This window comes from Carassius carassius, chromosome 37 (genome assembly GCF_963082965.1).
Source record: "Carassius carassius chromosome 37, fCarCar2.1, whole genome shotgun sequence".
Taxonomy (NCBI): Eukaryota; Metazoa; Chordata; class Actinopteri; order Cypriniformes; family Cyprinidae; genus Carassius; species Carassius carassius.
The window spans coordinates 23,686,481-23,706,685 of record NC_081791.1 but is presented as its reverse complement, the minus strand read 5'-3'; the positions used below and the strand labels follow the sequence as shown (position 1 = coordinate 23,706,685).

General features: G+C 39.5%; 1 protein-coding gene across 1 annotated transcript in view; it reads left to right on the top strand.

The window, feature by feature from the left end:
• The window catches only part of LOC132118462 (SPRY domain-containing protein 3-like), a 54,017-nt gene that overhangs the window by 18,818 nt on the left and 14,994 nt on the right, over positions 1-20,205 (top strand). Inside the window, exon 7 of the mRNA XM_059528312.1 lies at positions 16,006-16,155. Coding sequence (XP_059384295.1) covers positions 16,006-16,155 — 150 coding nt within the window. The remainder of the gene's footprint in view (positions 1-16,005; positions 16,156-20,205) is intronic.

Sequence of the window (20,205 nt, the reverse complement as noted above, 5' to 3'; positions counted from 1 at the left end):
TCCGTGTTCATGCGTGTGATAACATGGAAATATTTTGATATGCTTAATAGTGCAGTTCACTGTTGTAATAGATAGCGTGAGATGGATGTTTTTTATGCAGTACTTACAACAGCTCACCATGGCCTTTCCCTGTCCATCATTTATGTGTGTATGTTGATTCTTGTGAAGTTCCATTTGGAAATCATAAATGGAAAAAATCTAATTGGTTTCAGAATTCTAAGTAACCATTTAGAAGATTGTTGTTTTATTAAAGTGGAATTAATACAAGAATGTTCTTAATTTAGTAATATTACCATGAACTAAGGACAACTATGGAAGTTAAACAGTATGCAGGATTAGTAATTCTAGAACCAAAGAGCTGTGCTATTCAGAATTTATTTGAGAATTCCTTTTCATTTTAAATTCTAATTCTGTACTAGGGATATGCCAGTATCAGATTTTCATGTTGCGATTATTTGCTAATGCTTTTATCACAGTATGCGGTATTATCACGTTAGTGGAATTAAATTGAAAAAAGGTTTCTCATAATACAGTATAACAGGTTTAATAACTTTTTTCACAATAAAGCTACATTTGCTACAGAAGTTATTAATCTTTATTTAAAGGGTAATTAAACCCCTGGTCAGAGCCTGACTCCACCCACTGGCAATATTTGAAAAATGCTGAAAAGTGGGCAGAGCACAGCGGAGATAGAGGGGATCGACCGAGGGCGGGGCTGAGTGCGTGGGGCGTGAACCTGAGACCCGCAGTGACGGATTAATTGACAGCTGCTGTCAGAGTCGCTAAAATGGAGAGTGACTGTAGTGACGCAAGTAGCTTTGCAACAGAGCGTTCATTTGAAGTAGAGGACTTTTCTCCCCCACCTTCACCTGAAGTGGAGGATTTCGAGGTGTCTGTGGCCTGAGCCATATCAATTCGAGCCGCTGGCTCAAACTGCGCTCTTAACTCCCGCACCACTTCGCTTTTCAGCACGAGCTGTTTGGAGAAGGTCATTTCCACCTCCATTGCGTTGGAGAAGCAATCCCACGTAAAATGCAGTTTGCACACTCCAGCTCTAGGCGGGAACTCACGGTCTTCCAGGCCAAGTGCATGCAACCACTGGCGCCTAATTTTAAAGTCTGCTGGAAAACTATGTAGTTCAGCAGTGCTGTCGCAACCAGCAACACTACACATATGTACCATCCTGACCACTGTACTAAATACAGATAAATCTACGGCAACCTGAAGCTATCCTAACTGATGCAATACTATGCTACTAACTAACTATGATTCTAACAATACTAACGTTACACTAACAACTATGCTAATTAACTACATAGGCTACACGAAATAATCTAAATAACTATATAAATGCTATGATAAATAGATGCAATAATAGTCTATCCTGGTCGTTTTCAATACTTGCAATTCCAACTCCTGACTCACTACAGTAATTTTGACGGAACAAGATTGTTTTATACTGCCAAGGGCATGGTAGCTCGTACCAAGGGGCGTGGTGAGCTGGAAACCGCTTACGTCACTTGCCACCGCAACATCCAATAGGAAAAATCAACTGCAGTAGCCACCGTTCAACCTGAAGAGGGCAGCACTCAGACGTTTTTACACCATATATTGTAGAATTAAAACACTTTATACTCAAATGTCAAAAAAGTTACTTGAATCAATGAACAGCACTAATAAAGCCCCATTCTTACAGATCATTAACTAAAAAAAGTTGGTTTAGGGTTTAGTTACTCTTTAAAAAATACAACTCTAAGTTTATGTTAGCTCATTAAATAACACCGTTTGCAACTTTTGATTTGAACAACTTGTTATTAAATATTGGAATTGCCTTAGATGGCCTAATGAAAGTTTAAAAGATTTTTTTCATTGGCAGTTTAATAAATTAACTAATGTCAACTAATGAAGCCCTAATGTAAAATGTGACAGAACAATAAAGAATCAAAACCCTTTCAAACAATATCTAGGGCATGTTGTAGTCCAGATTAAAATGGAAAAAATGTCGAAAATTAAAAGTTTAAATTATTTACATATTTGGCGTGGTGATGAACACCATAGCGAATACACAAATCTGAATGCTGTTTAAATAATTTAAACACGTTTCAGAAACCGAAAGTAGCACAGCTGTTTTGTTTATGGGGTTTCCGGGGTAACGGCTACATTCCTGCTGTTTAGTGCCATCTGCTGTCACTGAGTGAACGTGCGCTTTTATCCAGAATGTCTCTCACGCATTCTGCCATGTGCATCTCATCCTTGCTTGTTTACATCAGAGTGCACCAGGGGTGTAAGAAAAAAAAGAAAACTGTTCGTGGGGGGCAATAAACAACATTTCTCAAGAGCAGTTTTTGAAGGAGACACAAATATACAGTGCAAATTGTACTTGTAAGGATATGTATACACAGAGGAAAGCCTTACTACTATTAGTGCAGCACAACTTCAAGCTGTTGTGGTCTCGCCGCGACAGCGCTCGTGTCTGTTGTAGACATTAATATCCATCACAGTCTTGCCAAGTCTGGAGTTTTCCCGTGGAATTGGGCTACTTCATCTCTGTTGCCGTGGGTTGTTTTTCATGTCCAAATAGGTTAAAGCAACCCCAATAATGTCTATATTAGCACCCGGAATGCTATTTTTACTGGGGGACCCCTCAAAATACAGTTAGTTTGGGCTAGTTTTGAGTAGCAATTTGGGCGGGTTTTGTTGTGAAAACCTGGCAACCCTGTCCATCAAGCAGGCAATGTTATTATTGAAATAATGTATCTAAAAATACATTGGCATCTTCTGTATTAAAGAGAAAATAATCACTTCATCCGATGTTTAGGTGAATAAAATAGCCTTGACAGCCTCGGAGTTCCACAACTATTGACTTTGTTCTCTCTTACTGGACTGGTGTAAGTAATAAAAGAAGAAAGCAGGCATTTGGACCAAAGCAATGTGAGGCAAGGGACGGGGAGACTCAAAATGTTTCTAAACTTAAAACGCATTTTTGGTCCGTTTGCGTTTTTACTACTTACACATTTATTTAAAGTAAAAACTGTTATTTAAAATACACAGTGTTTTTTTTTTAATCATATTTCTATAGGGGGGGGCCCCCAGACCCCACCAGGATTTCCACCTACAGAGTGCACATGCGTCTTTGATACAGCATGCAGCAGTGTTTTGCATTGTGACCAGTTGATGGGAAAAATATTCTTAAAATGCATTAAGTAATGCAATTAATGATCACATGAATTGCATTACCGAATGTCTATTCAGTACCTGAATTTGATTATAAATATATATATAAACACATTTTGTGTTATGTATTTAAATTTTTTTGTCTTTGTACAACCCTGGCTATCATGTAGATCACTGCTGTCCGGATGAGATTATTTATTTCGGTGGAAGATCCCTTACACAGATGAACTCTGGGAAACTGAAGCTTTGCTGACTCCTTCACTTCTCTTTCCAGTTAGCCCGTTGTAAAGCCACTAATTAGCCCATTCCCATCTCATTTAAGTGGTCTTTATGGGTTATTCTGGAAATTCTGTTTTAAATTTAGCATTAGTCTTACTGGATCTGGCAACTTTAAACAGTATGATGTCTGCCGCCATTTCTGGTTAAAATTAATGCATGAAAATAACATCACTTAAATGCAGTCACATCATCAGCCAGAGAAAATTGCAATCAAATGATATGGAAAATGGTGGATTAGCATGGTTTACTCAGATCCAGAAATCTTTAGGCTAACCCTGATAAATGTAGCCAACATCTACAGCATGAGAAAAATTGAGCAATGAATTGTCACACATAGGTCACCCCTGTCTTTGTGTGTGTGTGTGTGTGTGTGTGTGTGTGTGTGTGTGTGTGTGTGTGTGTGTGTGTGTGTGTTTGTGTTTTGAGAAGGCATTTGGCTGGCTTTGCTGTGTACGTGCGGTTTTATGCGAACGCACGGCAGAGATCAGTTTAGCTGTTACTACAGCAGAGCCTCTGCCCACCGACTAATCTCCCTACGGCTCTGCGGCCGCCAGACAGCAACCTGGACTACCATTCGCACACATCCACACCAATGCTGGCATGCACATACTCACTTCCACAGCCTTACATACTGCTTCATACTCATGCATGCATTCACCCTGACTCACATGCATGCTTATGAGCTGGTTGGGAGTGATAACGTCTGAGAATGCTGGCTTTAGAGTGAAGATTTATGGTCATAAACTCTTTGGCCCATTGTCTGTGAAGAAACAGGGATTTTTTTTAAAACACTTCAGCTCAGAGTGTTTGTGGTTTCGTCAGGCCTGGCAATGTTGCTGAGTGTCTGAAACTGACGGGGTGACTCAAAGGGTTCAGCCCATTACTGTACAATCCCCCATCCCAGTCATATAAATGATTTAGCCTTAATGTTGTACTCAAGAAAACGATGACAATCCTCAGCCTTCTGGCGCTGTAGATGTGACTTTCGCACTCGTACAATTAAGCCTGGACTGGAATTCGTTATTCATTATCATTGTGGCCTGTTTAACTGTATTACTGTAACACTAACCACTGTCAGACGGTCTTCATAGTTTCATCTTGAATAAGCTACCAGGGACATCTGTTCCTGCTCTGCTCTTCTTTTTTGTGTAACATCCCTACAGCGCAACTGGATGATTTTCTGTATTTCCATTTGGTTTGGAGCACTAGTTCATCTGATGAACCTTTTGTGTCCATATCACTTTTGGTTAGCCTGAGTTCATCTGTTTCCCACAACAGAACGTTTTCATTTAGAACTTGGTGTGTGTGAGGGCTCTGGAACATCGCTTCACCCTTCAAAGGGAACTTGAGAGTGTGAGAAAAAGGAAATTATGACTTATCTGTGGCAGGGAGAGGCTGCTAACCTGCTTTAACTTGTAACTTCCTTTGCGTTTGCGTCCTTTTTGATAAAATCAAAATATGGCAGTCATATGACATGTAAGGCAAAAAGGAGATGGCCTGACGCTCACTATAGCAATCAGATTTGAGCTGAAGAAGCACTATTTATTGTACCATTTGTTATCACTTTATTTCTTACTTGATTTAATGTTATTGAAGCATAAATATCTTGGAGATTTTAGAGTAGAGAAGAGCTGTATATATATGTCATCTTAGAAAAAGGCTGCTTACCAAGGAGTTACCAAGATAGAGTGAACTTGGTAATGCATATGTCACCCCTATGAACTTTGTTTGCTTAAAGTTCAAGCTAAGTCTCTTCAGAGACCCTTGATTGGTTCAGGTTGTTTTTTTTAAGCATAGCTGGTAGAAGTTAAGCTGTTAGCTTGCTGTTTTTGGCAATTATGGTCTTTTAACCAGCTTGAGGAACGTTTAGCATTCGGGGCTAGTAACCAGAGGCCTGCTCGTTTGATACCCAAGAGATCCATTATCACTGTTTTTTTAAACCAAGGCGTTTAACCTCAGGTTAGCCCAAAGTTCTCAGCTCCATTCTGTTGTGAAATCACATAAAAGTTGCAAAAACAAATTCCCGAAAAAAAAAAAAACACTTTAGTTTACTTTACAACAAAGCCTCCTTATTAATATTGTAATATTAGTTAATTAATGTTAACTAATGAAGTTAACTAATGAAAAAGTATTACCAACTCAAATGAAAGAAATAATTTTTAACCTCAATGTCCCTTGTTTAGTTTTAGTGTTTTTTTTTTTGTTTTTTTTAGTGTTTGTTTTTTGGAATGTTTCTCACCATCTGGTTAACAGTGAATAACATGCTTTGGAGAATTTTTACTTTTTTTTTTTTTTTTTCTTCAGTGAGCCATTGTTTTTGGGTATTGACAGAAAGGTCAAGTATGTGGTGGATTATTTTTAGCTCCTCTGTCATTTCATCATGAACTAATCAAAAGGAAAATGAAAAAAGTTTGTGGTTGATGTTCTTCAACATAACAGCTGCTTTTTTGCAGAGCCCTCTAAATATGCAAATGTCTTTTATCACACTACGTCCGACAGCATCAGTTGCAGCAGTCCTTTGGCAGGAGTGGGTGATTATGGGCATGTCATTCCTACAGCAATAACTGGTAGTGATAGTAGGATCTATTGAAAGGTGTTGAAAGACTCCACAGATCAAGCCACCATTGAGTTTTCTTTTCCAGCTAAACACTAGTTTTTTTGTTTGTTTTTTTGAAGAAATGCATAGTCTCGGTTTTAATTATAACCCAGATACTTACACTAGAGTGACACAACTCTATCACACTTCATAGAAAAAGTATCAATAGATATTTGCAGATATTTGTATATCACTTTGTTTTGATAAGAAAAAGAATGTCATGATCTCTTTATATTGTTTTACAACAAGGACTTATTTGTTGACATTTGTAGTTAATACATTAATACATGAGGTGAAAATATTTAGCTTAGTTTTGAGAAAAATTCTGAAAATGTTGTCATTAATTACTCACCCTCATGTCGTTCCAAACCCAATTAGACTTTGTTCGTCTTCAGAACACAAATTAACATATTTTTTGATGAAATCTGTGAACTTTCTGACCCTGCATAGACAGCAACAGAAATATCACATTCAAGGCCCAGAAAGGTAGTAAGGACATTGTTAAAATTGTTCATGTGACATCAGTGGTTCCATGTTTCCCACAGACTTGCACTCTATTTGTGGCGGCATATATATGCAAATTCATGCTCTGCCAGCAGGAGGCCCTTTTGTTGTGGTAGAGTTCGAGGTTTCCCTGGAAACCACTGTAAACAAAGTAGCCCTTTGCTCACAAACGCTCCTTTATCAGACATTACATGCAAGAGGAAATGAAAATCTTTTATGAAGACAGTCGGTTTCCTTCACAAATAGTGATATAAAAACACCTTCACTGGGTTTCGATTTTGAAACATGCAGTGCTCATGTTTATTCAACAAAGTCAAAGCCTTTTGGAAAATCTATATGTGGTGGTCAGTTTTGATATTGTGGCAGGCTGCCACTCATAAATCAGTGTATGGCAAACACTGGTAATTTTACGAAGCTACAAGAATAGTTTTTGTACGCAAAGAAAACAAAAATAACTTTACTCAACAATTATTCTCTTTCATGTCAGTCTCCCCTGTCATTCATGAGAGTAGCATCAGTGTTTGAATTGTGTCAAAGCTCTTGGACCCCCCCCCCCACCCCACCCAAACAAAAAAACCTAATAATATATATTTTTATTTATTTATTTCATATAATATAATTTCATTTACTTTACTTGTGAATTTAATTTACTTTGTGTGTTTCAGAACATGTTTTTGCAGCTGAGCATTTACTATATGTAAAATTAAATAAAAATCTATATACTTTGAACAGTGCACATGTATGCATTTTATTCTTGAACTTTGATATTTCAAATCTTGAAAGTAGTTACATAACCCTTTCATATTTTCTAGCGGAAGTTGTCAAAGTTGGGTAAACTTCTATAGTGGTGAATGAGAGACTACATTAAATATGTTTTGTCACAATAGTGTTTCTACAAGAGGGTGTAAAATAGAAAGATTTTGATACGATGCTGATGACCATTAATCAATTTCGATCTCTTGATTCACTATCAATTCACATGAATAGGCCTACTCTACTTACTTTTCTTGGGTTAAATTCAGTATTTTCTTGCATTAATCAATATGCCTCTTTGCATTGAATTTTAAACCCTTTTCTCCATTTAACCTTAAATACTACACTAATTGTATTAGGCTATACATAAAAACGGAAAATGGGATACAATTCATAACAAAAACGGTTGATCTGCATGTTTGTCTTCAGCGTGATAATCAATGCATGTGTCTCTCACGCACAATTTGTGAGAGTTAGCAACCCTGCTTTGTCATCGTTGACAAAAAAAAGCCTTCACTTGATGAACATGTTCATCAGTAATAATGTCCTTAATTAAATTAACACTGTTTTTGAGCAGTTAGGCCATGTGTCAACCAAAGCGTTTTTAGGAAGCTGAAAAAGCCAGGCGCTCTGCTGAAAACGCCCAGCTGTGAGTGCTTCAGCGCTTTTTTTTCAGTTGAGACCACTGATCTATATATGATATCTATATTATAGATCAGTGGTTGAGACGCTTTGGTTGCTGTTATATAGAATAACCGCTAAACTGTTACTTGTATCTGATTTGGTAAATAATTTTTTTCTGACTTAAATGCTCTGGATGCTCAGAAACCAGCAATATTAATTTATATTCCATTTTTCTCGTTTTTGCGCTTGTTGACACGTCGTGGTAACAAATAACAGTTGTGACAGCTGATTTGTGTGGAATTTGGCCCGCCCCTCCTGCACTCTGTTTGGTCAGCTGACTAGAAAGTGACAGTGATGAGCGCAGCGTTTTATCTAAAGTTGAAAATTCTTCAACTCTCGGCGCAAGAAAAAAAAAAAAAAGGCCAATGCTCAGCGCGAATAAGAAGCTCAGCGCTTGGCACGCTCATGGCGTTTTAAAAAACGCGGCACTCCCATTGAGAACAACTGAAAAAATACGCTAGCTGTAGGGGAAAACGCTTCGGTGGACGCGGCCTTAAGGTTACTAGATTTAAAATTATTTGTTTAATTCAGAATGGGTGCAATGCTAGCTTTTTTTCTCAGAATTACGTTAGATGGCTAATTTACAACTAACAATCCGATAGTGAGCTTGCATCATAAGATAGAAAAAAACAACCATTGACAGACCAAGATTATAATAAAAGTGACTGTCCGATTCTAAGATAAACACTTATTCAGGAGCAGTAAATTAGGTGTACTAAACAATCATAAAACAAAGAAATATTATCTTACCGTCACAGTGAGGTAAAATAATGAGGAAGGATCACTCTGCCAGCCAATCACACAGCGACATCGCGCCCGCAGTCTGTAAATTCCTTCAGAAAACAGTTTGTGGCGCACTTGAGCGTATTTTCAGACGCACATCTAATTTGAAGTAGCTTTTTATGGGAGCGGCAGCACAATACTTTGATAAAAAAAATAGATAAGGCTATGTCAAATATTGTTTCTATTTTAGTTTTAATGAAAAACCAGGGGACCCCCAAGGTAATTTTTTTGGGCATTATGGGGGGTCCCTTGATGCTTATGGGGTAGGACTGCACGATATTCGGAAAAAATGACATTGCAATATTTTATTTTTCTGCGATATATATTGTGATATGAAATCTAATCAAATTTTTTTTACAAACAAAAATGGTGTGAGCACACTTGCATTCTCATTTTAAATGATTTAAACATCGACACCATCATGTCAATTGATTAATATGCGCGAGGGAGAGAGAACAAGACAATACTCGTGTTGTTTGAAGACCGCCGGGGCTCGCTCTCTCTCTCTCTCTCTCTCTCTCTCTCTCTCTCTCTCTCTCTCTCGTGCGTGCTCCCCCTCTCTCTCTCTCTCTCTCTCTCACGTGCTCTCTCTTACACGCGCTATCTCTCTCTCTCTAACGCGCGCGCATGCTTTCTCCAGCGCGCTCTCTCTGCCCTGTCAAAACTTTCACTCTATGATGGTTAAGCTGTGCAATTAATCCGCGAATCACATTCGTCAAGGGCCGGGGAGCAGCTGGCCCGTACAGTTAATGAATAACGGATCAACTACGACAGCCTACATCGCACATCCTGCGATGTGACTATCGTGGATTCGTACATCGCGATATCGATGCTTAAACAACACATTGTGCAGCCCTATATGGGGGGTCCCGGACCCCACCAGCCCCCCCTCAATTGGAACACTGAGTAGCATGATGCATACCACGAATGTCATGAATAGGCCTGTTGCGATAATGAAATAACCGTCTAATCATGATTTATTTGATCTTTATTTGAGGCGACTTTTATTTTGACAGTGCTGAAAGTGGCAGCCCCTGAGCGCATATTGGCCTTGGCGATATATCGGTCGACCACTAGTTAGCACTGTAAAACTCTCTCTCCAAGATTATATATTCCCATTATAATACTTGATGTGTAGACAAAGGTCTGGGGATTTGCATAAAATGACATCTTGCTCAAGTTCATTGGTCTCTAATTTCTCTTGTGTGGAGTGCAGTGCGCTGTCACTTATGTTACTTCAAGCACATCATTTTGCACCCTAGATGTGCATTAGCGCTGCGACTCCATGTTGCTTTAAGTGCACCGTTCTGCACCCTGAATGTGCATAAAATTGAACTTTTCACTTTGTTATTAATTCAGGTTTCACCCTCTCTCTATCTACACTGAATTATACATGTAGCTTCTCAAACACCCACTGTTATGATTGGCTAATATCTGTGCGTAGGAAATCAGTATGAAAGCTGACAACGGAGAAAATAATAATCCAGAATTACCTTGAAGGGTATTATAAATCTGTATCCCGCTGTTTGATCCAGCCCAGGTAGGTTATACCGCACCCTAGTCGAAAGTATTAAATAGCCATCAACAGATACATTACATATGGCTTGGCTGCAGGGTATAGTTTTAAACCGCTCCATTTTTGATTAACAGCTTCTTGGCAATGCCTTCACCGTATCTAAGATGCAATGTCAAGCTAATTTATAGTCCCACATTAATGTAGTTAGGTGTTTTGTTAAATAATATTAAAGGTGATAGTTTTAGAGTCACCCTCATGCTGTTGCAAATCTGTATGTCTAACTTTCATTTGTGGGGAAAAAAAAGATATTTTGAAGAATGTTTGGGGCCAAATAACATTGAATTCTATTTACTTTCCTTGTAGGGGCAAAAAATTACTTAGACATTTTTCAAATGATTTTCTTTTGTGTTCCACAGAAGAAAGTAAGCCTCAAAGGTTTGGAGGCCCTTCCATATGAGTTGACGAAATGTTCATTTTTGGGTATCCATTTAAGCTTCTTCTCCCTAATGCTGGGCTCCTTCGGAAAGTCATGCCGGTTTCCACAGTAAGGAGCAGCACAGTTATCTTAATCTTTTTAACTTGTCTCAGTGTCTTAAAAAATGTGTTAGCGAGACACACCGTCAAGTGTACATTTAGCTGAAAAACAATTAAAAACAGTGCAGATTTAGATGTTATTTTCCAGCTAGATGCAGCAGTGCGGACGTGACGTGACGTGAAGAACTTTTTTTAAATTAAAAACAAGGCACAGAGATGAATGATCATGTCATATGTGAACGACATCAACCAGTACCTTTTTGTGTGCAGGAACAGTGACTGTTCCACACCATTTTTATTACCTCACCTACTGTGCAAATGATAATCTAAAAGTAAAAAGTAGTGCTTCGGTGGATGCAATTATGTGCTGATGTGTTCAGTGAAATGTGTTCAGTGTTGCAATGTTGCAGAAAAGACTCGTTTTTAATAGCTTTATATAGTTTTGGCTTCTTCAACAAAATTTTGTAGGCAAAAAGATCCATTGTCAATAGTGTAGCAATGTATGAAGCACATAGAAGTAACTTTCAAACCAATCTACTCCGTTGAACCCACTGCCAAGTCTTCATGTGGAAATCTTTATGAGGAAATCTGTGGAAACTAAATTTCTGATCGCTTTGAATTCCTGAAATTACAGAATTTTGTGCCTTGAAATTTGCTGAACAGCGATAAATGTGATCGCATCATTACAACGTGTTGTTACAGTGCAATGAACTAGAAAATTATCTCATGACCCATTGTTCGTAAAAACAAATTATTGGATGGGGATATTCCTGCTACATCTTGTCTAAAAACAATTAAAAGTTGTACTGGGATACCACGATGTAAACATACATAAGTACTTTTCTATCATAGATAATTTGAAATCATTTTGTTTTGCTTATTTAGGACCATCTTGGAGAATGACAGGAATTCCTAGCGCTTCACAAGATGAGTCTGCATGTTGAGGCTTTTAATATATTTTGTCAATTAAATGAGCAGCTGAATGTCAAGTACTTAACACTCTAAAGAACAAGGTGAATCAAGGATAAATTGCATTTAGACAGACTTCGAGTAACTGCTAGCCAACAGATGACTTATAACAACATCATCTTCAGAGATTTGGTTTGAGGCTGTCAAAACATAGACCCTGTTTTAAAAACTGAAGACGAGCGAGACAAACATCTCAGCAGCTCCACTTGTGGGCGTCTCCCTCTTTGTGTCCTCCACCTTTTCCACATTCTCCACACTGTGACAGGAAGTTGTGGGACTCACTCGCAATGTTACACCTGTTGCCGGGGCAGCGGGTCAACAAAACAAGCTGCCGCCCCCACGTAGGTCTGGGGATGGTGACTGTCTGTCAGCACTGTCATCCGAGCATGCTGGGAGCTGTTGAGAGCCGTTATGATTGGTATAAAGCTAGACAAACCTCCCCATTACTCAGCATCAAGGAGGCAGGAAGGTGTGACTAGGTGCAATTTTGCCTGCATCCTCAAATGAGCAGGCAACTGTCCTGGCACGAAAACTTGAAGAGGTTGATGTTGAAAAGAAGAATCGGGTGGAGGCAGGGAAAATTTTTTTTTTGCGTCTATAAAAAGCAACATGTTTAATTCCAATAAATGGATATCAGTTCCTCTGTTGGTGCATCCTCCAATGAGCCTCAGGAGAAGAGAATGCCTTCCGTTCCAGAAACACGCATTCTTCCATATTGAACACCAATCAGTTTAGTTGGATTGATCAAGTCTGCTTTGATCAAAGCAGCGGCTGATTGTTTGCAGGATTTTACATCTTATTTTCTGTAGTTGATCAGTGGTTTTGATGTCAGCGGGGGATATTCTTGGACAACTGACAGCAATCTGTTCATGGCCGTTTAAAGGCTCCGTTTGCACGCACGTTTTCGTGTTTTTCAAAATATCTGGTCATTACCAGCATGTGGTAGTTCAAGGCCCCCTGTCAGATTCTCCGTCTGACCCGCAGTTGACTAGCGGCGTAAACAAGGATACCGAGGGTTGTTGTAGATGGCATTGGCGAAATCTTTCCACTGCCCCAATAAAGTGCTGATTCTGACGTTGCAAACGGAAATTTCTAAGTAATTAATGACAACCAGTTGAAATCTGAAAGTAATCACCATGCTGTGTTGTGAGTTTAGAAACTGTGCTGGGCCAGAAACAGAACGTGAGAGAAAGGCTGTTTCATGTGATGCCCAAAAGTGTTGTCTATGTAGGCAGCTTACTACGTTTTAACTTTAAGGTCTTTTTTGATAATTCAAAGGTCAAATGAAGGCCAAAAATATTTTAATCTGATGTTAAAATTTAAAACTAACATTTGAAAGTGCTTATGATACCCAGAAATGCTGTAGGGTACTTGATACTCTCAATTGAAATACAGAAGTTTTGTCCTTTTTGACACGTGACAAAAAATGCAGTCTAGAATGGAATCCGAGGTGTTAAGTTTAAATTGAGCACCTGAAAGCACATAAAATAGCATTTAATCTGAAGGTTAATGATGTCTAGGTAGGCAGCTCACTAGGCTTCAAATTGAAATGAAGTTTTAGCCATTTTTTGACCATTTTGTTCTTTCTTGCCACTTATTTAATGCCCAAAAATGCTTTTTAAATATGCATATGAAAACCAAAAATGCAATTCAGTTTTGGTCTTTAAACTGGCAGTTCAAAAGTACATACAAGGCAGTCCATTAGGTTACATTTTTTACCTTAGTTCACTTGAACAGACGTATAATGCGTAAAAATGTCACTTAGGTGGGCAGATTTCAAGGTTTAATCTAAAGTGTTGACTTGGCCTATGAATTGAAGATGGTCCTTGGGCGATGGCTCACACTTGCATGAATGCCATTTTTTGCAACACTGTAGAATGAAACATTTGACCTTATGCCATGTCAAAATTGTTCCATTGGTAATTTTTTCTTTTCATTTGTAAGGCTAGGTGGGGCTGTCGATACCACTCACATGTCTGTATTTGAAAGCCTGTGCCCCACCCTCATTATCCCGTGAACGTATTGAAGACAGGTCAACCTTTTTTGTCTTCTCTAATATTCTTATTACATCTTTGCTAACACACCTGATGGAAAATATCAATCTGACGATGTGTCATAACTTCTGTGTTCTTGGGTTTGCCCATACTTGATCTCATTTCATGTAGATTATTATTCTAAATATTTTTCTCTAAGTGCCTTAAGCACTTTTTTTTTTTTTCTTTATATGTACACACTGCTGTTCAAAAGTGTAGGGTCTGTAAGACTTAAAGGGTTAGTTCCTTCAAAAATCTCACCCCTGAGGTATCCTAGGTGTTTATTATGACTTTCTTCTTTCAGAAGATTCCAGTCGGAGTTATATTAAAAATTGTCTTTGATCTTTCAAGCTCTATCGTTGTAGTCAGCGGGTGTTGCATTGCTTCAGTCCAAAAGACGTGAAATAAAAAGCACCCCAAGTGATTATTACATTTTATGCCTTGGGGGGTGAGTAAAACACAGCCTAATTTTCATTTTTGGGTAAACTAACCCTTTAAGATCAACAAGGCTGTGTATATTTGATCAAAAGTACAGTTGTGTAGTCAAATATTAATAAATTAATTAATCTTAAAATTTAATGTATTCTTGAGATAGTAAAAATGAATTTTCAGTAGCATGTCTTCAGTGTCACATGCTAATTTAGAAATCATTTTAATATGCTGGTTCTAGGGCTGGGACAACGCGTCGAGGTCATCGATGACGTCGACGCAAAAAATACGTAGACGCAAAATATGCACATCGATTCGTCGACCTGTTTTTATTTCTCTAAAAAAAGTTTGCAAAACGTTTAACTTATGTGCGCTGAATATACGCGATGGCCGGATCAACATTCTGTCCAACGTTATATAACCAATCCAGGGGTTTTTCTGCATTGATCTTTTTTTTTGGCAGCTGTCAAGGCCTTATTTGATCGGTGAGTGACAGTGACAGGGCGCGTACGAGAGAGAGCCCCGGCTGCGCGCGCACTCACAGTCTTCAAACAACACTAGCGCTTCTTGCTCTCTCTCTCCCTTGTGCAAAATCAAAATCATTAAACACGATAGAAAAAGGACGAAACACCAAAGTTTCACGCGCAGTTTCACTCACAGTCTTCAAACTACACGAGCGCTCTCTCTCTCTCTCTTCCCCCACCCCTCGTGAATATTAACCAAAATCATTAGACACGATAGAAAAAGGGCGGAACGCCAAAGTTTCCCGTGGAGCATTCGGAGATTTTTTTTCTCCTTGACAGGCTGCTGGCTCCCACTGTTAAATTTTTTATTTTTATTTTGGAAAAGCACTCTCTGTATTAGCTTAAAGCTCTAAAGTTTACATTGGTTACTGTATTCTTTCAATTGCTCTAAACAAGTATTTTGGGTGAACTTTTTTATTGAATGCTAGACATCAAGTTGTTGTTATTTTCATCTGAAAGAAGAACTTTTTTTCAGTAAGCTATGCCCTATGTGTTCAGTAAGCTTGTTTCAGTAAGCTATGTGTTTTCAAGGCTTCAAGGTTTTATTGAATGCTATGCTCTATACAATTGCAAAGTAATGCATTCTTAGTCAGTCTTTTATTTTGTAATTTTAAGAGCAATAAACATATATTGCAATGTTAAGGAATTCATGTTTTTTTCATTCAGATATGTAAATCAACATGTATAAATTGTTAGAAGTCAATTAATGGGGAGATAATCGAAATCAAATCGGTCTGAAAAAATTAATCGTTAGATTAATCGATGCATCGAAAAATAATCGCTAGATTAATCGTTTAAAAAATAATCGTTTATCCCAGCCCTAGCTGGTTCGCTGCTCAAGTCTTTGCTATTACTTTTTGATGAATTTAACGCATTCCTTACTGAATGAAATGAAAGTTTTAATTTAATTTAATTTAAAAAACCTGAAACCAGTTTCAAGATGGCTTGGCATAAATCAAGATCTTTCCTTGAAAAACTGAGGCTTAGCCAGGTATGTTTGCAGTGCAACCTATCCAATTTCCCAAACTTGCTCACAGCCAGGCTGACTATTTTTATAGATACATCTGGTTTATGCCAAGTTAACCTTAAACTGACCAAATAATCCCCCTGACAAGATCCTGTTTCCTTCAACATGAGCAAACAGTTAAAACACAACATTAAAACATGTATAATGATGTGTAATGCTCTATAATGTATCTAAATTAAGTCTGATATTTTCTGCCGTAGCTTCTGGAATATGTCGGGAAAGGGAAGAGCATCATGGACGTTGGTCTGGCTCAGGCCCGGCAGCCCCTCACGACACGAAGTCACTACTTTGAAGTGGAGATTGTGGATCCTGGAGAGAAGTGCTACATTGCCCTGGGCCTGGCAAGAAGAGTAAGTCATTTACTGTATTGTTCCACATTTATAAATTAGCTACTTGGTTTAAAAGCATCTGCTAAATCAGTGAATGTAGGGAAGTGCATGCACATATGGGTAAAAAGGACCACAGTGTCACACTATGGAGGTTAAATGCTTTACAAATGCCATTTAGTTTACATATTTTTGGCAGTAGCTTAGTCTTTTGATAAAAAATTCCCGGTGTTTTTTTGGTCAAGGAATGAACAAAAAGAGAAGTGTACAGGAAGCTCTGGATATACACCAAGATCGCAAATGTGGCTTCACAACACTGTGTCCTCATAACAGTTAAGAGTCTGACATTATAAAATGTCCTGAGGTGCAGAATGCAAATAGAACAGCGGTTTGAGCAAATCACCTCAAACAAATAGTTCACTCGTCTGTCATGATTTACTCATCTTCATGTCGATCCCCTATGACTTCATTTCTTCTGTCAAATGGTGTACAGAGGCTGTCAGTCTCCAAAATGCATCATAAAAGTAGTTAAAATGACTCATGCAATATTACAAGGCTTTTTTTTTTTTACCTTACACTATGGATTCACAATATATCGGCCACCATATCGATATCACCAATAAATGTTAATTTTAATGTTATCGTTATCGAACTGATTATTAACTGATAATTTTGCAGATATATTAAAGCCAATAAATAATGCATTATTTCCTGGAGAGATACTTCAGATGTGCACTGTTTGCTAGGGCTGTGCCGATCACGATCGGCCGATCGTTATGCGCATCTCGTCAGTAAAGCCGGTTCTCTAATCAGCGGTAAATTCCATCAGGTGCGTGATTTCACATAGAGCAGCTGTTACTACACAGAGCCGTTGTTAACTGAGAAGATGCGCAAATCCACGTTCTTTTTCAGCGTTTATTTGCGCATTGTAATGAATTAAAACTTCCTATTCATCCGGAAGGAGGAGGCGGGAACCGGCGGACAATCAAAGGACATTTTAATAATACAAATTAAAGACAAAACAGCGCGTCAGCCCCTCACGGCGACTGACGCGCACAAAATAAAAATCAAAACACAACTAAAAGCCCAGGCCTGGTCCTCTCTCGTCCTTCACTGTCGTCGCTTCAGTTTTATATCCTTCCATCTCCTACGTGGGACTCGAGACCGGCAGTGGGTCGCAGGTGTCACTGATTTCCCAATCATTGCCGGCCTCCCTCCTTGTTCCCACATCCCTCGGCCCCGCCCCACTCGCCACATCGCCCCTCGCAGGCCGGGGGGGGTACCCTCGAGACTGCGCTCTACTCCCCCACTCCCCCACCCACCCTCCCTCCAGGGGGGACCACTCACGGGGACCTGCGGGAACCTGAGGGTAGGACAGACGAGGCGAGAGAAAAGGAGATGGAAGGAGGAGCGACAGAGACGAGAGAGGGGAGAGAAAAAAATAAATAAAAAAATTCCGGTTCCCAGACGCACTGCTGCTCGGCCCTCCACCGGCTGGGCGATCTCCTCCGCGGTGCCTGACGGTGGCACTGGACGGCCCTCGGCACGACACCCCTCCGCCGCCCGGTGGACGGCGACGGCTCCTCCGGTTTTGGGCAGCCGGCAGGAGTCCCCCGTTCCCTGCTGCTCCGGATACCTTCACGGAGGCAGCAGGCTCCGGCCCCCTGGCGAACGGCGCCGACTCCTCCGCTCCCTCACGGACGGCAGCCGCCCCTCCATATCGTGGGCGGTCGGCAGCGAGCTCGCCCGTCCCCGGCAACTCGCTCCAGTCCACCGCCTCGGCAGCGGAACCGGCGGACAATCAAAGGACATTTTAATAATACAAAATAAAAATCAAAACACAACTAAAAGCCCAGGCCTGGTCCTCTCTCGTCCTTCACTGTCGTCGCTCCAGTTTTATATCCTTCCATCTCCTACGTGGGACTCAAGACCGGCAGTGGGTCGCAGGTGTCACTGATTTCCCAATCATTGCCGGCCTCCCTCCTTGTTCCCACGTCCCTCTGCCCCGCCCCACTCGCCACACGCATCTTCTCCGTTAACAACGGCTCTGTGTAGTAACAGCTGCTCTGTGAAATCACGCACCTGATGGAATTTACCGCTGATTAGAGAACCGGCTTTACTGACGAGATGCGCATAACGATCGGCCGATCGTCATCGGCACAGCCCTACTGTTTGCCTTGATGGTTTTTAATTGCTTGAAATATTACTGGCGTCACTTCAAAAAGGAAAATACAGTGAAGTGTAACATGTGCAGGGCAAGTCTGTCATAATATAATGAGAACATTACTGTTAAATGATGTTATGGAATCTTTGTACGCCCGTGTCTAAGCATGTTGTTATTGGAAGAACGCATTCACAATGGAGCTGCACCTTTATTACCAGCACAGTTAAGTTCGCTTGTGCATATGTAGCCTTTTGTGCAATTGTACGTTGTAATAATGTTTATGCATATAGGTCTGATTTATCGCATATAGAATGCATTTGGTTAAGCTAATGGATGGTTAATAGAGCACTTCAGGAGTTGAAAAGGCAAGTTTTCTAAAAAAAAATAATGAATAGAGCATAATATATAGGCTACAACAAGGTTTAATCTGGCTGCAGAGGAACACAACCGGGGTTGCCGGATATAAAGAGATGTGATCCCCGAAACAGCTTCCCGCTTAGCCAATACGGAAATATCTGCTAAGTGTGTTACTTGTTTTTGTCAACCTGGCAACCATGTGCACGCACGCTCTCTCCACAGAGGAAAAAATGTGCTTGCTTTTAGAGAGAGAGAGAGAGGCTGTATGTGTATAAATTACCACCATTTGTCGTGTTTTTCTATTAACAGTGTAGGGGTGGGCGATATGACAAATCATATACAGTATCATGAAATATAAAAAATATTTTCATGGAACATGATCTTTACTCAATCTCCCAATGAATTTTGTTATAAAAGAAAACTGTATAATTTTGACCCATACAGTGTATTTTTGGCCATTACCTCAAATATACCCCAGCGACTTAAGACTTGTTTTGTGGTCCAGGTTCACACACACACATATATATATATATTATCGGTTATTGTATCGGCCAAAGTTTTCGCATCCCTACCTTACACAGTCATTGTACAAGCAGCAGGCCAATTATTTACTAAACCTTGCCTTGGGCATAGCTTTCAAATCTGTTTAGAATATAATGCCTTTCAACTACTTTTTAATGTATTTACTATTTATGGTAGTTTTTGCCATTGCGTTTTGTTGTATTTAAAAGAGTAGTTTAATTAAAGTTTAAATGCATTGTAAGTAAATGTGCATTGGTGCTCTGAAATGAGGCAAAGTCCTCTATTTTTTTATTTATTTTTATTTTTAGATGTAAATTCTTGTCCCAGTCACATTTTCTTTCATCATTACTTACTGTGCGTTCACACCACCGGCATCGAGAGCATCAAAAATCGCTCTTGCCGCTCTGCTCACGACGCTGCAGAAAGATTCGTGAGCGCTCAGACGCTCTGACGTAGATCGAATGCTTATTTTGTATTTAAAGCGCCCACAAAGCCAACAAGCTTTTTGATCTTGTGCAGACTAACCACAAAGAGGGTAACGTTATAAGTTAACTTCATTAAATATTGTTGTGGACGAAGTATTAAGATACTTTACCTAATAATGTATAAAGCACTGTAAAAATACTCAGATGCAAGTCTTGCATTGAAAATGCTACTTAAGTAAATATAATCAAGTATAAACATTACTTTATGTAAGTATAATCAGGGAAATTTGTTTAAAAGTAAACTGGGACTACAGTACTATTATTTATTATATCATTAGATTATTATTCCTATAACGTTACTGTACATCAGCAACTCACCAGGAAAATGAACAATCTCAGACACCTTGGTCCACGTATCACTTTTAATTTTTTACGCAAACAGGGACACATCATAGATTATTGCAAACACGAAACAGCAATGTTCAACACTGCACCTGTTCTCCTCGACGCTCTCAACGGTCGAGTCGCACCGCGCCGCTCCTCGCCACTGCGCGACGCCGGCTTACATTGAAAATGAATGACTTCTGGCCACTTTGATGCTCTCGA